At 41.0% G+C, this 25,589-nt stretch overlaps 1 protein-coding gene and 1 long non-coding RNA gene across 5 annotated transcripts in view; one reads left to right on the forward strand and one right to left on the reverse strand.

The window, feature by feature from the left end:
* Window positions 1-538: 538 nt before the first annotated feature.
* On the reverse strand, window positions 539-19,172 carry LOC109437174 (uncharacterized). 2 transcript variants are annotated; one of them, XR_016021720.1, is made up of 4 exons: window positions 19,034-19,172; window positions 6,037-6,167; window positions 4,039-4,095; window positions 539-2,203 (listed from the first exon to the last, which is right to left on the reverse strand). It is a non-coding gene; the product is annotated as an uncharacterized LOC109437174 (long non-coding RNA). The 2 variants fall into 2 exon arrangements; XR_012491602.2 differs by lacking the exon at window positions 4,039-4,095.
* Window positions 18,623-25,589, forward strand: part of CA8 (carbonic anhydrase 8 (inactive)) — a 93,957-nt gene continuing 86,990 nt past the window's right edge. For 2 of the 3 annotated variants that reach the window (XM_074318547.2, XM_019716202.3), the window contains exons 1-2: window positions 18,623-19,124; window positions 20,303-20,494. In XM_074318547.2, coding sequence (XP_074174648.1) covers window positions 19,025-19,124; window positions 20,303-20,494 — 292 coding nt within the window. In that variant the 5' untranslated portion in view covers window positions 18,623-19,024. Of the gene's footprint in view, window positions 19,125-19,897; window positions 19,983-20,302; window positions 20,495-25,589 lie in introns of those variants that run through there. The other variant, XM_074318548.2, reaches the window with a different exon arrangement.

Raw genomic sequence — 25,589 nt, forward strand, 5'->3', positions numbered from 1 at the left:
TGACCCAGAAATGATTGCTATTACGATCATAAGAAATTTTTTGTTTAGTTTTAAGAAAATATTCTTCTGTTTACATACATGCTTTCTTAGAATGAGTTAACGGATGTTTACTAAGAAAGACAAGAGAGTTAACTGAATTAATGGGAGAAGTATTATTTTAATAAAGAACTCAGTTTATGGATGTAGTTTCTTAAATTTCATCTCTCTAACAATAATCTGGCTAATGTGTATCCATTGGTGATAATAAAGAGATTGCAAAAATTTGTGTCCTTAGAGAGAGACAAGACTTAGACCTATTGGGCATGTAATGTTAATGGTTCCGCATCTTTATATTCAATTGCAGTAACAAAGTTCCTACTCCTGGGTTAGGGGCAAATACCAGAGTATATATTTTTGATGACATGTTAACTTCTAAATGCATAATTTGAAAAATACCTCAAGATGATAGTTTATTAACCAATAGATAATCTGTACACAAAGATGCTTAAGAAATGCTTTATAAAAACAAAAATTAACCCATCAATACTGACAACATTACTCTTTTGAACATGTATTTATTATTAAAGTACAGTTGACATACAATATTATACTAGTTTCAGGTGTACAACACAGTCATTCGACATTTATGTACCTTACAATGTGATCACCATGGGAAGTCTAGTTACCATCCTGACGATACTCTTAATGCGTTCCAATTTCTGATACCCTGACCAGGATACTCCATAAACACATACACACACACACACACACACACACACACACACGCACGCACACAAACACACACACACACACACGCACACACTACATGTACACATACAAAGACACACAGATGTGATCATTCACCACACATGTGGATGCACCGCTCCTACACACACCACACACACACACACCACACACACACACACACACACACACACACACACCCCTTAAACTGTTGACAGTGGGAAATGAGGACACACCTTGCAGTGGCAGAAGTGTCAGGCAAATAGTGGAAGGACGGAGTGGGCTTGGAAAGCCAGTTAGTACAGGACCATTCTGTGTGCTGCTCCCTCATCTTTCAAGGCAGCTGCTGGAAAAGGTGCCTAGGAGAGTGAAGAGCAACCTGGGGTACAAACCAGGGAGCATTGTCAGCCGGCTGCTCATCAGAAAATCAATTCACGGAATGCCCAGTGTTAATAGAATAAAAGACAAAAACTACATGATAATCTCAATAGACACAGGAAAATATTTGACAGAATCTACCACTCTTTTATGATAAAGACACTCAACAAACTAAGAATAGAAGGGAGCTTCTCAAACCGATAAAGAGAATCTGCGAAACACCCCCAGCACAGGTCCTGTTGAATGGTGAGAGTCTGACTGCATCACTGAGTGCCCCTCACCAAGGCAGGGGTGTCCAATCTCACCAGTTCTGTTCAGCATCGTCCTGGAGGTTCTTCCCGGTGGGGGAGTGGGAGTGGCTGCTAATGGGGGCAGGTTTCTTTTGGAGACGATAAAAGTGTTCTCAACTTAGATTATGGTGATGGCTGCACAACTCTGTAAACATACTAAAAACCATTGACTTGTACGCTTTCAAGAGATAAATTTATGTTATGTAAATTATGTTTAAAATAACTGTTAAAAAGTCATTATAATGCCAAATGACAAATGTTATAATAGCAGCTAACCGTTTTTTAAGCACTGAAGGTGTGCTGAGCAGTGTGGGAAACTCTTTGAATACATTATCTCCATAATCACATATAAGGTAAATGTTGCTATCATATTTTATAGTGTTTTGCAGAAGGGGAAACTGAGGCTTAGGAAGTTCAAGTGATCTGCTAAGGATACATGCTGGCAAGCGGTGAAGCTGGAATTTGGTCCTAAATAATACCAGGCTGCAAAGTAGAGTGAGCGTAAAGGGAAGGACCTTCCAAATTCTACTGTCATTGAGCACATGCTCTGATGATTCAACATTTGTACCATTACAAGTCTGTGGACTTACATAGGCCACTTCTCTTGGTATGAAGTGGGGGACTTGACCTGGAAGAGGGGGCTCATCTGCGTCACAAAACGTTCCAGAAGTGGGCTGAGCTGGACACGTGGGTTCAGGCCCGGTGAGCACATGCACCCTGGCCTTCACCTACAGCAGTGATGACAATCTCTTCCCCAGATGGTCATTCATACACAGACGCCTAACAGTGAGACCATCCTCTTCTTTCAGCTCCTGGGAAAACAGCACGGAGATGGATTTGTAGCATCATGTTCTACCTCTTAACAAGGCAACCTTGCCCATGGAGAGTGAGTATTCGTGAGGAAGGGGTGGGACCAGAGCAGGTGAAAGGGACTCTGGGAGGTTTCCCTTGTGTTACTACAAAGATGAGCACTGACTCACAGTAGGTCTGTTCCCTTCTTCCACTGGGGCAAAGGGGACGTCTTTCTCCCTCACCGACTCTCTCTTGCTTCCCTCTGGTGACCTGTCTTTACTTTCAGGGCCCTTGGACATTTCTTTTAATGTGTTTAAAGATACTGAATTGGAAGGTGAAAGTGGGTAGGACAGGGTAAGAAATCTGAGTTTGCTGAGCTCATCACCACCCATAAGGGCTGCAGGGGAGCGTGACCTCCACGGGAGCTAGGATGTTACTGCTGCCCTCAGGGCCCTGAACTGGTTTCTTTTGAAAATTTCTATTAGTGCTTTTTAATTACAAAATTAAGTTATCTTGTTTTTTATAAATTTGATCCTCAGTTTCACCTCACTGTTGATTTCAGAGTGATTGCCCCATTGTTTTACTCTAGGAAAAACCTAAGTAAACTTCAGGCATTTGAAATAGCTAGCTATGATACATCTACAAGGGAAAACAGAATAAGTTGAGAATAATGTTTAAATGATTTTAAAAAAATAGATGCATAGAGTCTTGTGTGGTTGTCCCTCGGTATCCGTGGGGGATTGGTTTCAGGACCCCCTCAGATACCAAAATCAGGGATACCAAATCATAAAATTGTGCAGTATTTGCATGTAATCCACACACATCCTCCCGTACAGTTAGAACCATCTCTGGATTACTTATAATACCTAATGTAAATACTATGCAAATAGTTGTTCTACTGTATTTGTCTGCACTTCAGTACAGACGCAATTACCATAGGCCTAACTGCACAGCACACGTCAGCAACAGCGTAGTTTTGCTCTGCGGTTGGTTGAATCTGTGGGTGCAGAACACAGATATGGAGGTTCCACTGTATGTATCTTTCCTAAGAGGGAGTCACAGACATGAATGACATAAGCATTCTGACATAGGTACAAAGCCGGCACTACCAGGTACAGACAACTCTCTGTCAGCAAGTTAGCCGACTTCAGAGCCGACTTAGGAGAAAGCCAAAGAAGCTTGGGTTCAGGGTCCCTCACTCTCATGGGTCCCCCTGCCAGGACCTTGGAGGGGGTCTAGCAACTTTTTTCTTTCAATTTTCTATTCTTTTGAGGAGACTCATTTTATTGACATATAACATTATGTAAAGAGAATGGACAATTTTGCATTATTCTTCCTGAAAAGGATGCTCCACCCTCAGATTATCTAAGCTTTAGGCCCCACAACACCTGCACCAGGCTCTGCTTGACCTTGTTTCTGGGGAAAAAATTCCTTTCCCTCCTTCCTCTCTCCCATCCCAACCCTGGAAGCAGACCCCGCTTACCAAAGCCTCTCTTGTGTTCTGAGTGGTTTTGGTATTTGGTTTGTACTTTGATAAAGACAAACAATACGACAGTGGTTTCCTCAGGCTTGAAATAATGTGCTCAAATGCTCAACATTAAATCTCAAAGGCATAAAGGTAAGAAAAAAAACCTCTAGCATTTGAGTTATAAAATAAAAGTATAGGTTAGGGGAAGCTTGGCTGGAGTATCAACTGTGAAGAAAAGAATTGTTTGGTTTCTTCAACCAATTCGTCAACTCAGTGTGTCAGTAGTGCTAATGAGGTCATTAGAAAGCTCTGGAGTTAGGAGCTGTGTAGTAAGCAGGCAAGCATAGCGGAGACCATGGTGCTCGGACGACGTCTAGTGTATCTTACTGTATTCTGGGAATCCTGTGTCAACGGTGTTAAAGCATAGCTTTCAAAAAGGTAAAACTGCAAAAATAAAATGAATATGTGTCAAATGTTTTATTTAACTCATTAATTAAAATCCACGTAAAATGAGATTGTGACTTACAGAGATTTATATTCTCTGCCCGATAAAATTCAGTTGCATCGCCATGAACAGGAATCATTTGCATTCCTATGGTTATTCGACGTTTGCATTGCTACCCATTTTCTATAACTTAAACTCTGTCTCTACAAGTTTGTGAAATAACCTAACCAATCAAAGGCAATTGAAAGTACACTGCTATGGCATTACATAATCTCAGAGTGTCTGGTAACAATGCCCTCAGCTCCACTGAAGAGACACCAGAAATCACTTTGGCCCATTTCCAATACTTGGCCCATTTTTCCTACATGAGGAATATTACTGAGAGGAGAATGGCCAGCAGAGAGTAACCATGAAAGCAGAAGCTCTTGAAATCCTGCATTACATAGACAAATGATAGTACCAGGAATATTTTCGACCTGGCAAAGACAAGACACATTGGTGATCGTGGTTCAAGTTATAAAACACGGAAGAATCATCATAAAGCAAAGGGTTGTCCTTATTCTGTATAGTTCTGGAGGTCAGAACCAGAAAAAAGGAAACAAAAACAAAACAGGAAGTTACAGCAAAGTAGATCTTAATTCAATACATGAAAGACCTCTCCAGAAATGGAAGAGCTAATTTGTGCATTCGTTGCCATTGAAAGTATTCAAGTAGAAGTTACATAATTTTTTATATGAATTTTGTGGAGCTAATTTTTTTATTTTTCAGAAGTTTGCTCTAGAGCAGTGTTATAGACATATGATGCAATTCATATGTAATTAAAATTTTTCTTGCAGCAAGATTTTAAAAAAATTGATTTTAATAATATATATTATTTAACCTATTTCCAAATCGTTATTATTTCAACATCTAATCAATATAAAAACATTAGTGAAATCTTCTATTTATTTTTTTTGTACTGAGTTTCTGAAATCCAACGTGTATTTTATACTTCCTGGCACGACTCAGTTTGGACTAGCCACATTTCCAGCGCCCAACAGCAACATGTACCTAGTAATTATCTTAATGGATAGTAGAGGTCTAGATAGTAGAGTTCCATTGTTCCCAAACTTTAGCTTGGAGGATTTGTGGAGACATGATTGCTGGGCCCTACCTCCCAAATTTCTGATTCAGTGAGTCTGGAATGGAGCCCAGGAATTTGCTTTTCTAACAATTTTTCGGGTGAAGCTGATGCTGCTATTCTAGGGACCGTACTTTAAAAACCACTGCTTTAGACCTCAGATTTTTTCACATAAGGTGAGAAATGTTTCTCTTGACAATGGACATTTGTCTCTTATTTTTGTAGGATGACTTTTTTTTATTCAGTGAAATTGAGACTTTCTGTGTTGACTCCAAATGATTCTGCCTTTTCCAGTCTTTATTCAAAGTTTCCTCTATTCCATCATTATCTCATTCTTGAGCTCCTAATGTTTTATTTGCACTTGGCTTTCAACAGTGGTACTTTTCACAGATTTCACTGAGAATATATAAACATTAACATAAGAATAAGGAAAAGGTGGAGTTTCAGATTGTGCAGTCGTATAAAAGGCGTTCAGCAATGGGACACAATTTCCCAATGTGTTAGACCCCAGAGGCATAAGTATCTTTGTGATTTTCTTTTGTAACATCCTTTTGCTACTGAGCCCATGAATCTATCTAAATCTTTGTTGAAACTATGAATTTGTTAAGTTACATAATTTTTTGAAGCGTATTAATTGTACAAAGTGGGCCTTTCTAGTTTTCCTAAAATTACATTTTTTAATCTCCAAGAGGAGCTTTCTTAATTTTATTATTGCAGAATTTGGCGAACACATCCATATCTATTTTACTGACGTCACATCATTTCCCAACCGAAATGTGTCTAGCTATCTGTTTGGGAACTTTTTTAGTTAGGGTCTTACCTGTCGGTGCTTATCCATTAGCCATATCCATAAGGAATTCCTTTTTCAATGTATGCTATCAAAACCCACATTTCGATCACAAGTTTTTTGGCTTGACCCCTTAAAATTCTTCAGTTAGTACCGGAGCAGTTCTGAAAAGAGAAAGGAAAAAAGGGAGGAATTGCATTTTAGTGTATTGGAAAAGGAGACCGGCCTGGATATTCTTGGTAGCCAGGAAGACAAAAGTTTTTTCTCAGTAGATACAATGAAACACAGATCTTTATTTTCGTGTAACCAAGAAACAAAAGTTTCTTTCCTTCTTAGGGAGTTCCAGAATACAGCTGGGGCCATTTTCTCACAGTCCTTACAAACGCACACGGTTTCTATCAACTGCAAATGTAAATGGACTTGGAAGTGCTTACTAGTCAGGGACACCGGGTTCTCATCAAGTTTCTTACAGGATTTTAAAAATTATGATTCTTGGCTCTCACTCTCTCCCACACCTTAGAACCACTGCTGTTAATTCATTGGAAAGAATTCTTCTGAGGGTCAAACTGATTTGGAGCCATTTTAGTTTTTCACAAGGAGTGTAATCATTGCTCTCAGATATTCTGAACACGGTCCACAAGGAGACTCTTTCAGAATCTGCAGAATCATGTTGATAATTTAGAACAGCAGTTCAGTTGTCATATGACTGTGCCTCAATACCTTTCGTGTCCGTTTATTTCACTGTGAGAGATTCCTTTTCTGGGTCACAAAATGAGCTAGGATTTTTTTTTTCTCACAGAAATTACACACTGACATTATTTAATTTTGTTCACTTGGGATGACTGTAAAAATTAGTCTAGAAAGGAAGACTTCTCTATAGCAGAACAAGACTCAACTCTGTAGATGTTAGTAAAACATGAGGCTGTTAGAAAAACAGATGGTGAAGCTATTAGAGTCATTGCTGGAAGTGTTTGCATTTTTCACTGTGTTATGAACATTTAGGATAATTCCACCAATTGCAAAAGAACTGTTATGGAGTCCCTACTAATAGACTCCAAGGAAGTGTATTGTCAGAGAGAAACTTGGAAACCCAAAGAGCATCAATTAGAGGAGGTAAGAGAAGCTTGCTAGAGTTCTAGGTTGGAAATTTCTAGCTGAAGAGAAATGCTGAAAGACTGTGGAGAGTGGAAAGAATGTCAAGCATCAAAAAGAGACTCGACGTGTAAACTTGGGGGAATCACATGACCTCTCTGAAATTTGTCTTTAAAATTAAGGATCTTCTATGATAGTTTATAGGCTAGAAATGATCCAGTGTTTGCTTGCTTGTTTGTTCAATGAAGGCCATAAGACCTGACTGCCTTCCATTTATCTGCCCGTTTTCTTTTTGGGGAACATTCTGCATCAACTCAGATCCCATAGTTACAGTACTGCCCCACCCCCAATGGTCCCCAAGACAACATCGATACTGAGACTTCCTAGGAATGGCTTTCCTTCCTAGCGCTGCGAACACACGATCGACCAAAGGGTGGTGATTGGTGCATCCTTCAGACTGATTTATGACCAAAAGGGGGAACTGAGGATGGAAAAAAGGGGCTCTATGGAAAGTAACCTCGCAGGATCACCTACCTGATCATAAATTCCTAACTGGCAGATGGTGGTGGGTAGTCACACCCCAGCCTTATAACTTCTTTAGTGAAAGGTTTTAAGCCAGCTCTGTCCATTGTTCTTGTGCATTTAGGTTAACACACCTCTGAGATGTCAGAAGTAATACTCCTGAAGGGGGTACCAACCCTCAAGAGAGCACATAATCTTAATCATCTGTAATCAAATCCCCGCCTTGCTTTCTCCCACCCTCACGTAATGTCATCTTCCTTGCGAGCCCTGCGTAATTTCAAATGCATAAAAAAAGCTACAAAACTGTTATTCTCTGGAGCATTTGAGATCTTCCTCCCTGGCATATGTCGTCAGTTTGGCTCAAATAAACTCTTACAAAAATTCAAAAAAAAAAAAAAAAAAAAAAAAAAGGAAATAATAAAATTAAGGAATCTTCAAGATCTCTTCTGTCAGGAAAAGTCATGGAAGACATTTGAAACGGGCAAAAGATTCCTGGGTATCCTTTCAGTGGAAATCTGGATGTTGTCCAAGGGACCCACCTAGGGTAGTCTGATTCTTTGAGGCTGAATCTTTGATTGCCTTTGGCGGATCTATTTTGCAACATTGTAGAGATAGAAATAGTGTCTTAAAGTTGTTAGTTTGTAGATTTATTATGCTTCTATTCTAGGTTGGGAACCAACTAGATCCTAACAATACAGAGACAGATGAGATACATTTTCAATCAGTTCCCAGCCCACAAGAGGCACATACACTCACCCATTCTGAGTCTTCCTTCACCTGTGTTCCTGTCATCTCCCTCATCCTCAAATCCACCCAGAAACAGAGAATGAGTCAAAGAAAAAATGTTATGCAAAAAGGCACGGAGGGCATGAAAACAACCTTGAGTATTTTGCAGTTAATGATAAGTTTTGTGTGGTTAAAGTTCGGTTTAATTATAAATTGCATGAGGCTAGGTGGTTGGATTTGGCCAGCTTTTTCAGGGCCTTCTGTTCCATCTTAAAGAAAGTAGATCTTATATACTGCATGCAGCAGGAAGTCAGTAGGGATTTTTAAGCAGGAAAGAGACAGGCTGTTAATAGAGAGAGAGAGTTGTCCAGATGACAGTCGACAGATTTTTGAACTATGATAGTAGCAGTGGCATGAGAAGGCAGGCAGGGGTTGAAAGACATGTTTTGAAATGGAATGAACAGGACTGAACTAGAGAGGAATATTGGAATTGTGAGAAGGAAAGCAGTGAAAGTTGATTCCAAGCTTCAACATGGGATGAATGGTGGCTTTCTTCGTTGCAATAAGGAACATAAGAAAAGTGAGGTGGTGAGGGTAGCTGGGGTGAGTTGGGAATGAATTTTATTTTAGATATGATTTGAGAAGCAATGCAACAGTAATGATTATGAAGCTAATTTACATTTGTATAATTATTTACAATTTTCAAGAACTTTCATATGTATTGACTTTTTCTTTTTTACAAGCATAGGTTGATGTTTTTGTAGTATATTTGCACCTTTCATGTAGAAGAGAATGCTATTCTTGTCAATGTCATAATGCGTGACTGTGAAGGAAGCAACTCGTGTGCACAGTTCTTTCACAGTGAAGCTACACAAGGTTGTCCTTTGATTTAGGGTCGGAGCTTTCCCTATGGAGGACTCTGCGGGAAACCCTAAAGCTTGTCAGCTCTGGGACTTTTCCAATGGTCCCACCATGATTTGTAAAGCCTGCTTCTCAAGGTCATTACTTGAGGCATTCTGAGTGTGGGTATACCATTTTCAATGTTGTAAGCTCCTTAGGGACAAAGACCAGTTCTAGTCAGCATGGTGTCCCAAGTTGTTAGGACAGTATCTATCACCGAGTACTTAATCAACAAATGTTACCTGGGTGAATGGACGGATGGGTGATAGCAAGTTCAGGTCATGAAAGCTTCGGTAGAACAGGAGGATTGCAGTGCTGACGGACTGACTGCCTGAAACAACCTGAAGACTTGTGTTTGTATTCTCCTTGTGCCTTCAAAGTAGTTCACACGTGACTTGGGATTTTGAAAGAACATAAAAAGTAGGACAGAAAGTGTGCATAAAGCTCTCATCTCAAATGATTTTCTTGCCTTCTTCTAGTGACCTCATCTCCTTCGGTGGACATGATTACTTCCTTTATACCCAAGATGTAAATATGCCCCATCTGTGTGAGCACTGGTTAAAGAGGCGCATGGATAACTGGTCCTGAACACATGTGGTTGTCCAAACCCCAACTATCTTATAGTCAAATACCTAGAGTTACCTGCTGATGACCATCACGTCCTATTTTATTCTGAGGTCTCAAAGGGGTCAAGTTACTTACATGTGCAATACGTCTGACATCCTTAAGATGGCTCTTCCTGTATTGTTTAGCACACTTTGAGCAATCTCACAAATGCACTAATTATTATAAAGAGATTCCTGAACATGAATACAGTATTACTACAACTACTACTAATAACAACAGGGATAATATTCAAACTCAGTGATAATAATCAATCAAATTAACTCACACATGAAGTGATCTAAGAAAATATGCAAGACATATATGCCAAATGCCAGTTTCTTATAATTCCATTGAGAGCTTATTACCTGCCACATATACTCAATTTTGCTATAATATGACAAATGTGTTCTTAAAAACCACTGTGCTATGCATACCTGGCAATAACAACCACAGGGTATATAGGGAAAATGGATTTAGGGGCACAACACTCAAAACTTCATCAGTGACATTAAAAAGAAACAAAAAGGAACCTAATAAGATGGAACAGTATTTTTTTTTAACAGATGCTCAAAGGTTAAGAAATGGTTGAATGCTAAAATAATATCATTTTACCTTGGAAAAGACCTGACGTTTGTTTGTAGAAGTTGATGTTAGAAAGATGACAGCTTTTGAAGGGCTAGAAGGAAGATTACCCACAATCTGACAGACACTTGTAACATCAGATGATGATGGCTTGGCTCCTAACACCCAGTGAACTGAGGTAGCTGCTAGATGTTTGAGACGTGCACGTGTGCATTCTGTGTATTCCACACATGACACTGTTCAACTGGGTGCCGTTTGCTGGGTTCATCTCGTGTTTTTCACAGAGAAAGGTGGCATGAGCAAACAGAGAAATCTTGTGCTCAAATTGTTCCCTAATGTATCAACTGCATTGGAAAAAGTGTGCATTTTTAAAACAAGCATTCTCGTAAAACTGACTGTTCTAGCTTAGTGCATTATCTGTCTTATTTCATCCTCCCAACACCACTTCTGGTTTGGTCCCATTATTGTCCTCCTTCTTTTGATGAGGAAATCGAGGCAAAGAAAGGATCAATTAACTTCCTCAAGATAAAAATTTATTGAGCAACAACACCATGATACCACACTGCCTTTCAACATTATATTATGCTAATGATAACAATACATTTAACGAGATAAGTGTTTCCATCAAGGCTTTTAAAGAGGACCACTTGAAATAATCCTTAATATCTGATGAATATTGTGTGTGTCACTCACCTCAGTCTCTCCTGTTGGAGTTTTGGTCTATTTTTCTGTTACCACCTTGTCAAGGTGGGGAGCATCAAACTATAATGCTGAGTGTTCCTGTCCCTTAAGTAATTAAGGCCCAGTCGGAACTTGTACAGTCCGTCTGAGCACTTAGTATGTACTCAGCACCAAGCTAGACTTTCTCTTCCATCACTGATAGTAATTATGCTAAACGTAATATTCAGTGAAGGCTACTCAATGGGGTTCCAGTCACAATGTAATCATGCTGTGCTCCATTAGTATTAAAAATGTTTATTGCTTTATGTCTTTCATTAGTGTCCCTGGTTCCTCCTCATTACACAAACTCTTTATGGAACAGAAATATTTAATACAAAACATCTTGAATGCTTTCTGTTTTTGAGGAGTAGCATTTTAGATGGCTAAGTAGCCACTCAATTCATATCCCATTGAGAGTTGGTTGCAAATGTGAGTGGATGAGTAACTAATGACACTTTGAATGGGCTTTTTGGTACAACGGTTGCAAAAACCAGACTTGTAGGTGGGAAAAGGTTATGAAATGAATGTTGGCTGTAGAGCTGGTCAGACCTGGTTCTGAGCTCAACTATTCCATTTTTAGCTGTGTGATTGTGGGCAAAGCACTGAATTCTCTGAGTTTCAGTTGCTTCATCTATAAAAAATATACCTTTTTCACATTATAATGAAATAATGACTTAAATCACATTACACACATAATAGGTGATTTGTACATCACCAGCCACTGAGAGAGGACTCTGCCGTCTATCAAGACATCAAATCCTGGGTAGTTTTAGCTGGGCGAGGCTGAGGTTGAAGATAAGGGCCTGGGAATGGCACGACGCAAGGCATCAAAGCTAGAGAATGGGCTACAACAACCGGGACAGAAGGACGTGGTGCAGGTGGGGTATGGATGGGATGCGGGGCTTGGACCTAGAGCAAACAGAGATGGACCAAGGCATGGCTGCAGAGTAGGGATGGTTTAGGAGCAAATTTTGTCAGCATGGGATTCCAGACTCTGATTCCATTTTCCATACCCAGGTGGAGTCTTAAAATTATACATAGAATGTGCAACACAAAGAGTGAACCCGAATGTAAACTATGGACTTCAGTTAATAATAATGGATCATTGTTATTGGCTCATCAGTTGTAACAAATGTACCACTCCAATGCAAGGTACTGATGAAAGGGGAAACTGGGCTGAGGTGAGGGGTATATGGCAGCTGTGTCTACTTTCTGCTCAATTTTTCTGCAACTGAAACCTGCTCAAAATAAAGTCTATTAATTAAAAAAGAGTTTCGTTATTATATGTCTCGTTTTCCAACTTAGTTTCCTTTACCCTTCTCTTTTAGGCCTTCTGACCCCAGCTGCCAAGACTAGTCCAGCGTATCTCCCAATTTGCCCATTGGCAGGATGCAGGAGGGCTGAAGTGTGCATTGGACTTGGTGTTTGGTTGCTAATCGTGTTCCTACGACCCACCTGCCTCCATTGGCGGAGGTGAATCCCATTTGCTGAGTTCACCAACTCTGAAGGCAGAAGGTGTGGTGGTTCCCAGCACAGAGGCTGGAGAGAGACAGACCTCAGATTACTCACCACCTCTGTGGCCGTGGACGAGTCTGACCCTTGGTTTCTCATCTGAAGATGGGATGATAGTATTGAGGCTCTTCTAGAATTAAGGGAAACAATGTATGGGAAGTGCTTGCGTAGCACCTGGAATATAGTAAGTGTGTGCTTTCAGTATCTACACTTTGTAATAAACCACTCCAAACCTTAGTGGCTTAAAACAATGATTTATAATTTCTCATGATTCTGTGGGACAGGAATTCAAGCAGGAGTCAGATGGGCCATTTTCCTGCTCCATATACTGTCAGCTGGGGTCCCTCACTTGGCTGCATTCAGCTGGTGGCTAAGGTGGGCTGGAAGGTCCCAGAGGGCTTTACTCCTACATCTGTGCCTCTGCGCTCCTCCATGTGTCATCATGGGCTAACGTGGGCTTCCTTACAGCATGGTGGGCTCAGGGGAGTAGGGTTTCTTACATGAAGATTGGTTTCCAAGAGCAAAAGAGGGATTGGCCAGCCCTCTTAAAAGCTAAGCCTGTAACTCGCACAGGGTCACTCTACCACAGTCAGTAGGACAAAGCAACTCACAAAACCAGCTCTGATTCAAGGGGGAGATAAAATAGCCGCCCCCTTCAAAGGAAAGGTAGCACGTGTCTACAGGAGGACAGAAATTATGGCAGCCAGCTTTGGAGAAAACCACGGTGCTCACATTATTCTGTGAATTGGTTTGCCGTCTTGCACAGCAGGCATCCCTGCATCTCCTGCACCCAACCGCATGCTGTGGGCAGAGTGAGGTGTCCCAGTTGCTGTGGGAACTGCAGTATGAGTGTGGCCAAGGGGTGATCCTAATTGGGCCACTGCAGCTTCTCTTCATGTCAAAAAGGGCTCAGTACATTTCTAGAATTGTTCTGTCAACACAATGTGCTCATCTAAGCATATCATTTACTTTGTATTTTATTTCATGTCATGAGATTATTTTGAATTATGTTTAAAAAGATCTTTAGGGCCAGCCCAGTGGCTTAGGTGGTTGGAGCTCCATGCTCCTAACTCCGAAGGCTGCCGGTTCGATTCCCACATGGGCCAGTGGGCTCTCAACCACAAGGTTGCCAGTTCAATTCCTCGAGTCCCACAAGGGAAGGTGGGCAGCGCCCCCTGCAACTAAGATTGAACATGGCACCTTGAGCTGAGCTGCCGCTGAGCTCCCGGATGGCTCAGTTGGTTGGAGCGCGTCCTCTCAACTACAATGACTCTCGCAAGGGATGGTGGGCTGCACCCCCTGCAACTAGCAACGGCAACTGGACCTGGAGCTGAGCTGTGCCCTCCACAACTAAGACTGAAAGGACAACAACTTGAAGCTGAACAGCACCCTCCACAACTAAGATTGAAAGGACAACAACTTGACTTGGAAAAAAGTCCTGGAAGTACACCCTGTTCCCCAATAAAGTCCTGTTCCCCTTCCCCAATAAAATAAAATAAAAAAGTACACAATAAATAAATAAAAATCTTTAAAACATAGACATACTATTTAAATGTGTCATTTTGCACTTTTATTTACACCATAGAAAATCTTCTATTAACATCATAGAAAAAAATAATCTTGATCAAAAAGTGAACCCACACTGGCTTCTAGATTTGCGTTTTTGTTGTTTGTTTTTCACTTTGATTGGCATGTCTTCTTACTTCCTTTCCTCCTCTCTTCTGTGGGCAAAAGAGCACTTGGTTATCTTGCAGGACCCAGCTCACATGTCACTTCCTTTATGAAGCCCCTATTGACACACCTGCCACCAAGTAAACTTGACCACTCCCTTTATGTGTGTTGTGGCCCCTGTATCCTGAAAGCCTCTGCCTTAGTAATCAGAAGTTTTATTGCGCTAGTATTTATAAAGGCTAACCAGATTACCGTATGGCTGGTGGCACAGGGAAACTAATTCCTAAGTGCCTCCCATGTGCTCTGTGGGGGCTACAAAGAGGATGAGATGCACCCCTGGCTCCCAGGGAGCTCACTGGCTATTGGACAAGGTCATCAAGACATATTTAAAACACAATCTTAATTTCAGGGCTAGAGATCTGTACGGAGTGTTACGGAAGCTTTAAACCACTCGAGTAGGGATTTCATTTGGCAAATGCTGGGAAGGCTCCCTAGAGAAGGGCGTTTTGGGAGTCATCAATAGTCATCTGCAACATCCCAACTTCAGCTGCTGTTGTTTTCGTGCTGCAGTAGGTGTAGGGCTCCAGGCATAACTGGTGTGATTGGAGGGAAGGGAAGAGAGCGATGGCCCATGCCTACTTAAAGGAGACTGGGATTTTCTATGGGAATGGGCTTTCTCACTGAGTGGTGAGGTTGTGAGGATCCTGGTTAGCACCAGGGCTTCTAAGAAGTTTGCAAGGTGTTGATAAGGGCACTGTTTTAGACTGTTTAGTCTCCTTGCAGGCCAGAGAGGTAAAAAGACATGCAAAAAAGCAGTTCAGCAAATAAAGATTACTCTTGAGCTCGCCTTTACCTGATGGGCTACTGTAACAGTCAGCGTTGGGTTATGCCACTATAACAAACAACCCCCAGATCTCAGTCGCTTGTAAAACAAAGGTTTATTTCTCACTGAATAACTTGTCGACTTCTGGTTGTCTGCGCTCTCCTCTGTGGGTCTTCTTCATTCCAGGATCTAGACTGAAGGAGCAGTACCTCTCTTGGACTCGGTAATTTGGGCGCAGAGGGACAACAATGATGGTGGAACCACATGGTAATTACTAAAGCTTCTATGAGGAAGTGGTACACGCACTCCTACTCAACGCTGTGAGCTATCACCTCACAGAGCAGAGCAGTGAATGACAAGAGTATAATTTGCCACCGCCCACTCAACTCAACACTAAAAGCTGATGGTTCTGAAGACAGAAGACCAAGAAGACTTGAAACAAAAGTAGGCGTATAAACACTACTTTAAGCAGACAAAATATAAGACTAATCAGATGAAGAAACAAATATGAAAGAATCAGAATGTCTTGCCTTATAAATGATGATTGAAACTTTCAGCAATCAAAATGTGTATAATGAGGAAAATTTTGATGCCTTTACTGACAAAACAAAAATCAGACTAGCTAACTAAACGACCAGAGCAGTGTCTTACTTCAGACAGGAGCCCACGGAAGCTCACATTTTTTGAGTAATCTGGATTGGTGTTGGCAGGTCACAGAAGGTACTTGGAGGAGAAAATGGATCTACAATGATGACTGCCATTATTCAGCATCATTGCTCATGCCTAGATTGCTATTCGCTCAATCACTGCCCATGCAAATCCCATGCATGTTGTGAAGGTACGGGGTGCTAGGACCAATCTTAATATCTCTTTGTTCCTTTGACATCTAGCTTAGCTTGTCCCTTTGAGGTATTTCTATTTATGTTCTCTTAGTACCACATAGCAATTAGTTATATAGGTGTTATTTTTAATGAATTGTTATACTGATGTGATTTGACCTCAGTTATGCAAACACTAAAAGTGAGTAATGTAAAGTTAACTTAGGAATCAAATATGGTATTAGGCCGAAATGCATTAAAATTATATAGAGGGGTGTATGGAGTACTTATGTTCAAATACAGAGGGTGAATATTTTTAGATTCTCTGATATTAGATTTAGGTGTGCTTGTTCTATTTCATAAATCAAAGAATTGGCCTATATCTTTGATCTGTGTGTTTAGGTTTTATGGTGACAGATACCCTGTAACAGCTAGAAATAGAAATTCCATCTTTAGTGATAATATAGTACAGGGACCTGAGAGGAGAAGGTCTTAAGGTGCTGTTAATTAGCAGAATTCTGAAGCACACAGTCTCAAAGCAATTAAGGTTGTTAATTGACTATTTGGATGCACAGTGGAATGGCTCATATGTTGCTGGACAGGGTACCCTAGGCTTGCAAGGAAGAGTTACATTATACACACGATGTTGAAAAATTTAGAAGGATCAGATATGGGTAAACATGTTTGTCTAGTAGTTAACTGCATTTATGAACGGTGATTCATTGTTGGCTACATGCAAAATTGTCTGTTAGCTGCAAAATTCATTATTAACAATTCAGCCTTTCAGCCAATCTGCTGTAAACATGGCACACTATTTACTCATGGGAAATGGAATTTTTTTGCCATGGCGATTTTGCTGTCCTCTGGTTCAAGGTTCAAGAAACATCTCTGTAATTCATGTCATCCTTTAAGAGCAGTTGGTCGTCACACATGGGTATGAGGTAGCATCTATGTACATGTTGGGGCCAGAGGGAACTGAGCATTACTGCTGAGCTCAGGGTGGCAAAATGATTTTATTACGGAACCATCCATGGGGTCCATAAGCTGCAGCATTTGATTAAGGTGTGAACTTCTTAAAAGAAAGCTTAAAAAAAATTTCAACGTTGTGAAAAAGTTTTCAGGAAAGGAGAAAGCAATGAAATATTCCTTTTGGAAGAACTTCAGTGAAAAATGGTTAATGTTTGTGGTAGTGTTTATTATTTTTACAGCTATCGCTTTAGGACAGACTTCTGCTTCTGTCAAGCCCAGGCTCACTAAGGGGCAGGGGAGAGAGGCTAGTCACTAAAGAACGCCCAGAAAGCAGTGAGTAAAGAATGCATTTAGTTTTTCTCAGACTGTGGCTCAGTCTGCTCAAGGGTGGACTTTCTGGTGTCTGTGTTAAGAGGAAAGAGAAATTACTTGAATTACATGAAATCCACAGGTTATCCTCAAAGCTAAAGTTAACCAACAGTTTTCACTTATTATGCTGAACATTCTAGAAAGGGGCAGATTGATCCCCCACCCACTTTCAGTCCCAATCCATTTTCTGGAGAAATTTCTAATAGCCTGTGAAGTGGCTTTAAGAAAAAAAGGGGCTGAGCAGGCAGTGGAGCACAGAACCCCAGATCCTCAAACTGAGTACCTCCGTCCTTATATGAGGAATTAAGCATTGATAAGGATGGTATGATTTAGAAATCCACTATTCAAACTGCTAACAGACATTTCAGTGAGTGCATAGAGCATATAGAAATAAATTTTACAGAAGATCCAAGTCTGAGATTATGCTCACAGACCTTCTAAAAACAGTGTTAACCCGCTCAAGGGATATTAGCTTAAGTTTTTAAAGAAAAGGCGTTAGAACAGGGGGCTGAAGTCATTAACACTGGATTGGGCGGCTCGTATGTGAGGTAACTATGAGAGCTTTTTGGATCAGGAAAGTTCCTGTTTGTTATGCAATGTGTGCATTTCATTATTTACACGATTTCATTAGGCATCAGAGCTGTGTACACAGCTAGCTGCGTCTGCAGCAGCACCCACAGTCTGAAACTAAAACCAAAACACGCTTGCTTTATTGCCTTTCACTACTCTACACTTTTTCATGGAAAAATTTCCCTAAATTATATTTACTTCTCTAGATGAAAACAATTTTTTTTTCTTCAATGTTTTTAGGAACTATAAGTTTCTTGGAAGGTTTTCCATACTCGATTCTACTGTGTTCCAAGGGCTAATAAAACAACAAAACCTCAGAAATAAGGATTCAGAGTGGGGAAACCCTCTCTGTGTGTCCCCCAGCCGTCTCTTCTCCTACCCAAGGCAATCCGTCTCTCTCCTCCCAGGCCCCTTTTGCTATTTCCTGGAGAAAGGATGAAGACAGACAGGCCCGGCCTGGGCCCCGCACACCAGCGTCCTGTGGACAGACCCTGGGTGACTCGCGGGGTTCGGGACGGCGGGCGCCGGAGGCCGATCACCCGCAATCAGCGCAGGACACGGGGGTGGGGAGCCCCCCCAGCGGGAAGGGTAAGCGGTGTCCGCTCTTTCTCTCGTTTCGGCGCTGTAGCCCCAGGGCCTTTTCCTGGTGTCCTCCCCCTGGGTCCCCCGGCCACCGAACCAAGGGGGCGGATCCTCACGTGCCAGACACGCCCCGGCCGGGTTTATAATTCGCCGGCTCTCGCTCCCGGAGCTGCGGCTTCTCCCGCGCTCCGCTGGGACTCCCGACGCGCCCGCCGCGCCCGCCGCCGGACGACTCCCGGCTCGAAGCCCGCCCGCCTCGCGCCCGCTCGCACTCGCACTCGCACGCGCGCTCACACGCGCGCGCTCACACTCACATTGTCTTTCACCACGCGCGCTCACACTCAAACTCGTGCTCTCCCACTTTGCACACGCGCTCACACTCACACTCGCGTGCTCCCACGTGCACACGTGTGCTCGCACTCACAAGCGCACTTTCACGCGCTCAGACTCCCCCACGCGCGCCACACGCACAAGCGCTCACACTCTCACTCCGGCCCGTTTACCCCGCAGGGGCGCAGGCACCGCCGGCGAGGGCGCCGAGAGGACCCACGACCTTTCCATGGCTGACCTGAGCTTCATCGAAGATTCCGTCGCCTTCCCGGAGAAGGAAGAGGATGAGGAGGAGGAGGAGGAGGGTGTGGAGTGGGGCTACGAAGAAGGTAACCCGCAGCGTGCTGGGTGGCCGGGGTCCCGGGACAGCGCGTCCGAGGCGACGCGCCGCGTATGTCCGGCGCAGCGCAGGGCTCTGCACGCCGCTGATCTCGCGCGCTCCGAGCACCGCCGCGTCCCCGCTTTCCCACGTGGCTCTCTGTCGCTTTCCCAGTCCCCGGGCCGGTTTCGGGACAGAAGGCGCTCCAGGGACGGCGGGCGGGCCTGCTGCCTGCTTCAGCGCTGGGGAGCCGGGCTTTCTTGTCCAGCAGCAGTTGGCACCTGCCTCCCTCCGGAGGGCGAGCCTGAGAGCTGTGGCGGTGACATTTCTGTTCTGAGTAGCTACAAGGAGCAATGTTACATTGTACTCACCACCTTGAGAATACTGTGTTAGCGAAAGTATTACGTTCTTGTTTGCTATGAAGACTTTGATAGAAGAAAGTGTTTCTGCCTCTACTTTTCCCCCCCCGAAGGATACTAACAAGACTCTTTCCAGACATGTCCTAAATTTCAGGCTCAATCAGTGGGCTTGACTTTTTAAGAAGTTTAGTTTTCTAAATTTATCCCTGAAGATGTAGATCTCTTAACAGAGTTGACCACAGGTGCTGATATTGACTATATTTATTGAAAAAAAATGTAGAATTTGTAGTTTTAACTTAAAAATATGGAAATAGTATACATGTAGGAATACAGATATGTGTATATAGCATATGCACACTTCAAAACACTGTACTTGCATTTCTGATACGAGGTGTTTACTCCCTTGCTTCAGGTCTGTGGTTTTGGGCTCTCACCGAGCATGTGGGGAGTTACAGGTGTTTGCCAAGTACTGCACATAATTGAACTGATGAGCAGAGGACATTTTTGTGGTATTATCTTTTCCCTAATCATTTAAAGATTACCTGAATTTCCTAGCATCATAAATTGCTACATCTATGTGGACCAATAGAAACAGTATTTTGTTAGTCCAGGGTTTTGTATGTGGTATTTGATAACATTATGTCATTCAAAATATGAATGCAAAAATTCACACACTGACCACATTTCACCTATATACATAGAGAGAGTAGTCATAACCCTCTTAATAATGTACGGGGTCATAAACAGTGTTTAAACTAGTTTTTACATGATAAATTTTACTGTAACTTTTTTTTTAACCTGTGATAAATGTGTTTCATGTTGTCCTTAGGTGTTGAGTGGGGCTTGGTGTTTCCTGATGCTAATGGGGAATACCAGTCTCCCATTAACCTGAATTCAAGAGAAGCTAGATATGACCCCTCATTGCTGGATGTCCGCCTCTCACCAAATTATGTGGTCTGCCGGGACTGTGAAGTCACCAACGATGGACATACCATTCAGGTTATCCTGAAGTCAAAATCAGGTATTTCACGAGATGCTTTTGTGTGTTCTTGTAGATTCAAAGTCACCTGGGAGCCACTGAACTCATTTAGCTTATATGACCTTAAAAGTAGACCTAACAGCTCCATTGTCAGGATACCTTTATATTAGGTTGGTGCATAAGTAATTGTGGTTTAAAAGGTTAATTGCAAAAACCATAATTACTTTTCCACCAGCCTAATATATTATAAAACACATTTTTTTAAAAATTGGGGAATGTTGGGAACAGTGTGTTTTTCTAGGATGTGAAGTTGTTTTTTTTTTTCAATCTAGTTGAGGTGGGGCATAGCTCAGCTCCAACTCAAGTCATTGTTTTTAACCTCATTGTGGAGAGCGCAGCTCACTGGCCCATGTGGGACTCGAACCTGTGACCTTGGTGTTAGGAGCCCGCACTCTAACCACTGAGCCAACCCGCTGCCCACCAGAGGCTTAGGGCTCCAACCTCAAGCTGTTGCTTTCAATCTAGTTGTGGACTGCGGAGTTCACTGGCCCTTGTAGCAATAGAACCGGCAACCTTGTTGTTAAGAGCTCCTGCTCTAACCAGCTGAGCCATCCGGTTGCCCTATAAAGTGCATTTTGGAAATTATTTTCTGAAACATTTTTGAAAGGATAAAAGGATGAAATTATGAAGATGTCAGTTTGGTTGTTCTTTGTTAGATGATACTCTAACAATCAGTTAGTTGGTCAACATACACTTTGTGGAATTTGTGGAAAGGTATATGCAGGTGTACCAATCTGCATTTTGTCCTAAATTGTTGATCAGCTTAAATCATGTAGATAATTATACTTCTCTGTTTTACTGCATTGTAAAACTAAGATTAGGATTTATTGACATTATCTGGCATTCAAGATAGACTTTTCAAGTTCATTTTCTCTACTATATTAATATGAGAAGAATTTTAACTAATAGCAATCAAAAACATCCTCTAAACTCAGCACAAGACTGAAATGGCAAACAAAGCTCTTGCTTTAATGAAAAAAAAAAAATTTAACTCACCATCTCCCTCTGAACCTATTTGAGATGGATTTGAAATGTCTTATGGAAACGGTGTTGGGTCATTACTAAGAAAATTTATTTTTGGCTTAAATGTAATGAAGAGGAAAGCAGAATTTAAAAAATTAGCATTAATATTATGCTTTTCAGAGTGAGTAATAACTATTATTTTCCTCTTAGAAAGAATGTAAAATTAGAATATGTTGAAATATTAGGAAGTGCTTAATGAACAGAACCAACTGTGCTCAAATTAATTCTGAATCAATTAGATTGATGTTTCAAACCATAAAATTTTCAGTTTTTTTTAGTAGGCAGGGCAGATATTAATTACCAGCTGTGGATTTTTTTATTCATTGTGAATGTTCCTGAGCTTTAATTTAAAATAGTTGTAGATTCATGTAGCCTTCCCTGCTGTTCTGAGTTTAATCAAAGTATGGGCGTCACACAAACAGAGTCTAGGTTTTATATGTACTTAGTTGAAAAGATAGCTTCAGATGTTAAATTTGAGTTTAAATAAGAATTTTTTTTGGGGGTCATCTATAATGGGATATCATGTATCATTTTTTAAATATACAGTAAAGTTATTGAATGCTGACTTCTGGCATATAAAAAACATTTTAAGGTAATACATGTGTGTTAGCATGTTGACATGATTTTGTATATCTGGAAATAAAACATTTGTATATCTATACAACAAAAATGCATTTCACGTCAGTCACCATGGTGAGTCAGGGTTGTCTGAGTACAAATGGATAAGAAGGTTCTTGAGGATTCATAGTTTAGGGAAAACCCAATCCTTTTTAAAGTATTAGTGTAAATATGGTATGGCAAATATTAGAGAGTTTTATGGGAACATAGAGGAATGACTGAGTACCAATACTATCAGTTAAGACAATGTGTGTCCATTCCTGCTCTGAGATCAAGTTTACTTAATCAAATTGAAGTTAACATTTTCTTCTGGTACCTTCTCAGACACTCACAATTTCCCTTGGCCTCCTGCCGCACCCCGTGGCTTTTTTTTGCCGGTTGATTCTTTCACATCCGCCACCCCAGTTACGGAGGAAGAGCTCACTGTCTCTCTGTCTATCTGTCTAGGCCTGATTTGGATACACATGCTTCAGACAGACCCCTTACTCCTGTGTTTTTGGGGGAGAACTTGCTCCTTCAGGTGCCCAGTCTCCTTTCTGCCACTGTCTCCTTTCTTCGTTGTTTCTTCAAACTTAAAAAAAAGTAACAACAACAAAAAAAATACCATGTCTGGACCAGTTTATCTTTTTTTCTAGGATATTTAAGCTTCTCAAAGGAATACTTTGCAAGATCTGAACACCCTGTCATTCATTAATTTAATTCACATTTAATCTTTATCAAAATAGAATATAAACATAATCTAAACAGTTGAGTAGTACTATGTTTCTTTCTGCCTCTGGGTTATACCCCACCCTCCCACCTAAAACATTTTGCTCTGGTGACAAGCACTTTCAACTCAGCTGTTTCTCCTGCTATCACTTGAATACTTCTTAATAACATGTTTGTACTCTCATGCTTTGTTATTTAAGATACCTATAAACTCCCTACTATGGAAGATGGAAGATGAGGCTGATTTTCTTGTTATGCTCCCCCATCGTGGTTTTGCTCCCTTATTGTGCCTGTATACTTAAATTATAATTTTTATTTAAATTAATAGTCAGTGTCTTAGAGTTTCTAGGTTTATTCATCTCCCAGTAACTTCTGAGAAAAGGGGCATGTGAGGGTAAATGTTTGGATACCTTGTGTGTCTGCAAGTGTCTTACTATACCTCACACTTGACTAGAGTTTGCCTGCGCAAAGCAGTCTGGACTGGAAGTATTGTTCCTCAGATGCTTGATTTCATTGCTACATCACCTCGGGCCTCCAGTGCGTGGTTGAAAGATCTAGTGCCGCCCTGCTTTTCAGGCCTTTGATGTGACCTTTGTTCCTCTCTGGAAGCTTTTATAATTTCCTCTTTATTGCTATTGCTTTGAAATTTTACAACCATATGCCTTGGTGTGGTTCTTTTTTTTTTTTTTTACACGTGTGCTGAGGACTAGGTGGACCTTCTGAATCAGGATTTCTTAGAAATTTCTCAGAAATGCTCTTATATTTCTCAGAAATTTTCTTATGTGATTTCACTGATAAGTTTTCTGTTCTTTTCTTCTTTCAGTAACCTTTTTTCTTTGTCTTTTTCTTCTACTTTCTGTAGATTTCCTCAACTTATATCTTTCAGACTTTCTATTGGACTTTTAACCTCTGCTGTTATATTTTTAATTTCTAAAAAGTTGTGCTTATTCTGTGAATTTAAAAAATTTTTGTTTTAATTAAAATTTTTTTAAAAATACAACTTCTACGTAGTATTTGTTTCATGAATGAAGACTCTTTCTCCATTCTTTTACGTATTGCTTTTTTTCTTTTCACTGCATGTCTCTGTTTATTCTGGGTTCCTTCTATTTGTTTTGGCTTCTTTCTTTTATTATTGGAGGTTTCCCTCAAATGTCTAGTGATCTTTGGCTCTTTGTTCATCTTTAGGAATGGGTCTAAAAAGTGGATTAGAAGCTCTGTGCACCTGAGCAGGAATTGGGGTCTGGTGGCTGTCACAGTAATGTGATTAGGTGAGGCCCTGGCCATGTTGTTGGTGGAGGCTTCATAAGTTTTATCAGTTTCTTTGGGGGAGGGCGTGTGGGGCCTCACAGCTGGCCATCGGCACTGGTTATTGACCACAGGCAAGAGAGTGTGACCAGAGTGTTATGTTTCTTACGGTTGATGAACCTGCATTGATACATCATCGTCAGCTAACGTCCATAGTTTACCTTAGGGTTCACTCTTGGTGTCGTGCATTCTATGGGTTTGGACAAATGTATCCACTATTATAGCATCATATGGAGTAGTTCCACTGCCCTATGAATCCTCTGTGCTCTGCCTGTTCATCCCTCCTTCCTCCCAACCACTGTCTCCATAGTTTTGCCTTTTCCAGAATGTCATGTATTGGAATCATATATTAAGTAGCCTTTTCAGATTGGCTTTTTTCATGTAATAATATACGAGGTCAGACAATTAAGTTCGTGAACTCATTCTAGAAAAAGTGCTGCATACCTCTTTGCTGAATATCACTACGGTCACCTTCGAAGTACTTCCCTTAGGAAGCTATGCACTGACGTCAGCGCCTAGTCTACCCTTTAAAGCAATTTTGGAACTCTTCTGGAATGTCAATCAGAGCTGTTGTCATATTACCCTGATGTCCTGAATGTCATCAAAATGCCTTCCTTTCAATATTGCCTTTACCTTTGGGTAAAGAAAGAAGTCATTGGGGGCCAGATCGGGTGAGAAGGGAGGGTGTTCCAATACATTTCTTTGTTTACTGGCTAACAACTCCCTCACAGACAGTGCTGTGTGAGCTGGTGCATTGTCGTGATGTAAGAGCCGTGAATTGTTGGCAAAACGTTCAGGTCGTCTAACTTTCACACAGCCTTTTCAGCACTTCCAAATAGTAAACTTGGTTAACTGTCCAGTTGGTACAAATTCATAATGAATAATCTGTCTGATATCAAAAAAGCTTAGCAAATTGTTGCAACAAGTTTGTGAACTTAATTGTCAGACCTCATTGAAGTTTTCTTGGATGCTGTCATTAAAAAAAATTTATAGAATAAGCACAATTTTTTATTTTTTTTTAGAAATTAAACTCACTTTATACACACCACTCCACTGAACCATCAGGCCTCACAGAGGTTGTCAGTGGCCTGGGCTACTTCGTCTTTTTCTTCATGGTTCTTTTTTTTTTTGCTTTGTTTATATTAAACAATAATAAAGAATTACCAAGAAGAGTTACAAAAGTTGTAGCATAATTTAGATGCTAACACCTATTAAAGCTTTTAACATAATCCTAATGATATAATTCTTATATATAATCCCATCGGGATATATTACCTTAATTTAAATTTGAGGCATGTCCTGAGCATGAAACCTCTACCCTCCCCCCCACCCCGAAATTTCCAAACAAGGTCATTGACGATCTTCTCATTCCACAATCAAATGGACATTTTAAAATTCTTAAAATACATTAATTCTGCTGCAT

The sequence above is a fragment of the Rhinolophus sinicus genome, chromosome 7 (genome assembly GCF_057876585.1).
Source record: "Rhinolophus sinicus isolate RSI-liver-muscle chromosome 7, RSI-T2T, whole genome shotgun sequence".
In the NCBI taxonomy this organism is placed as follows: Eukaryota; Metazoa; Chordata; class Mammalia; order Chiroptera; family Rhinolophidae; genus Rhinolophus; species Rhinolophus sinicus.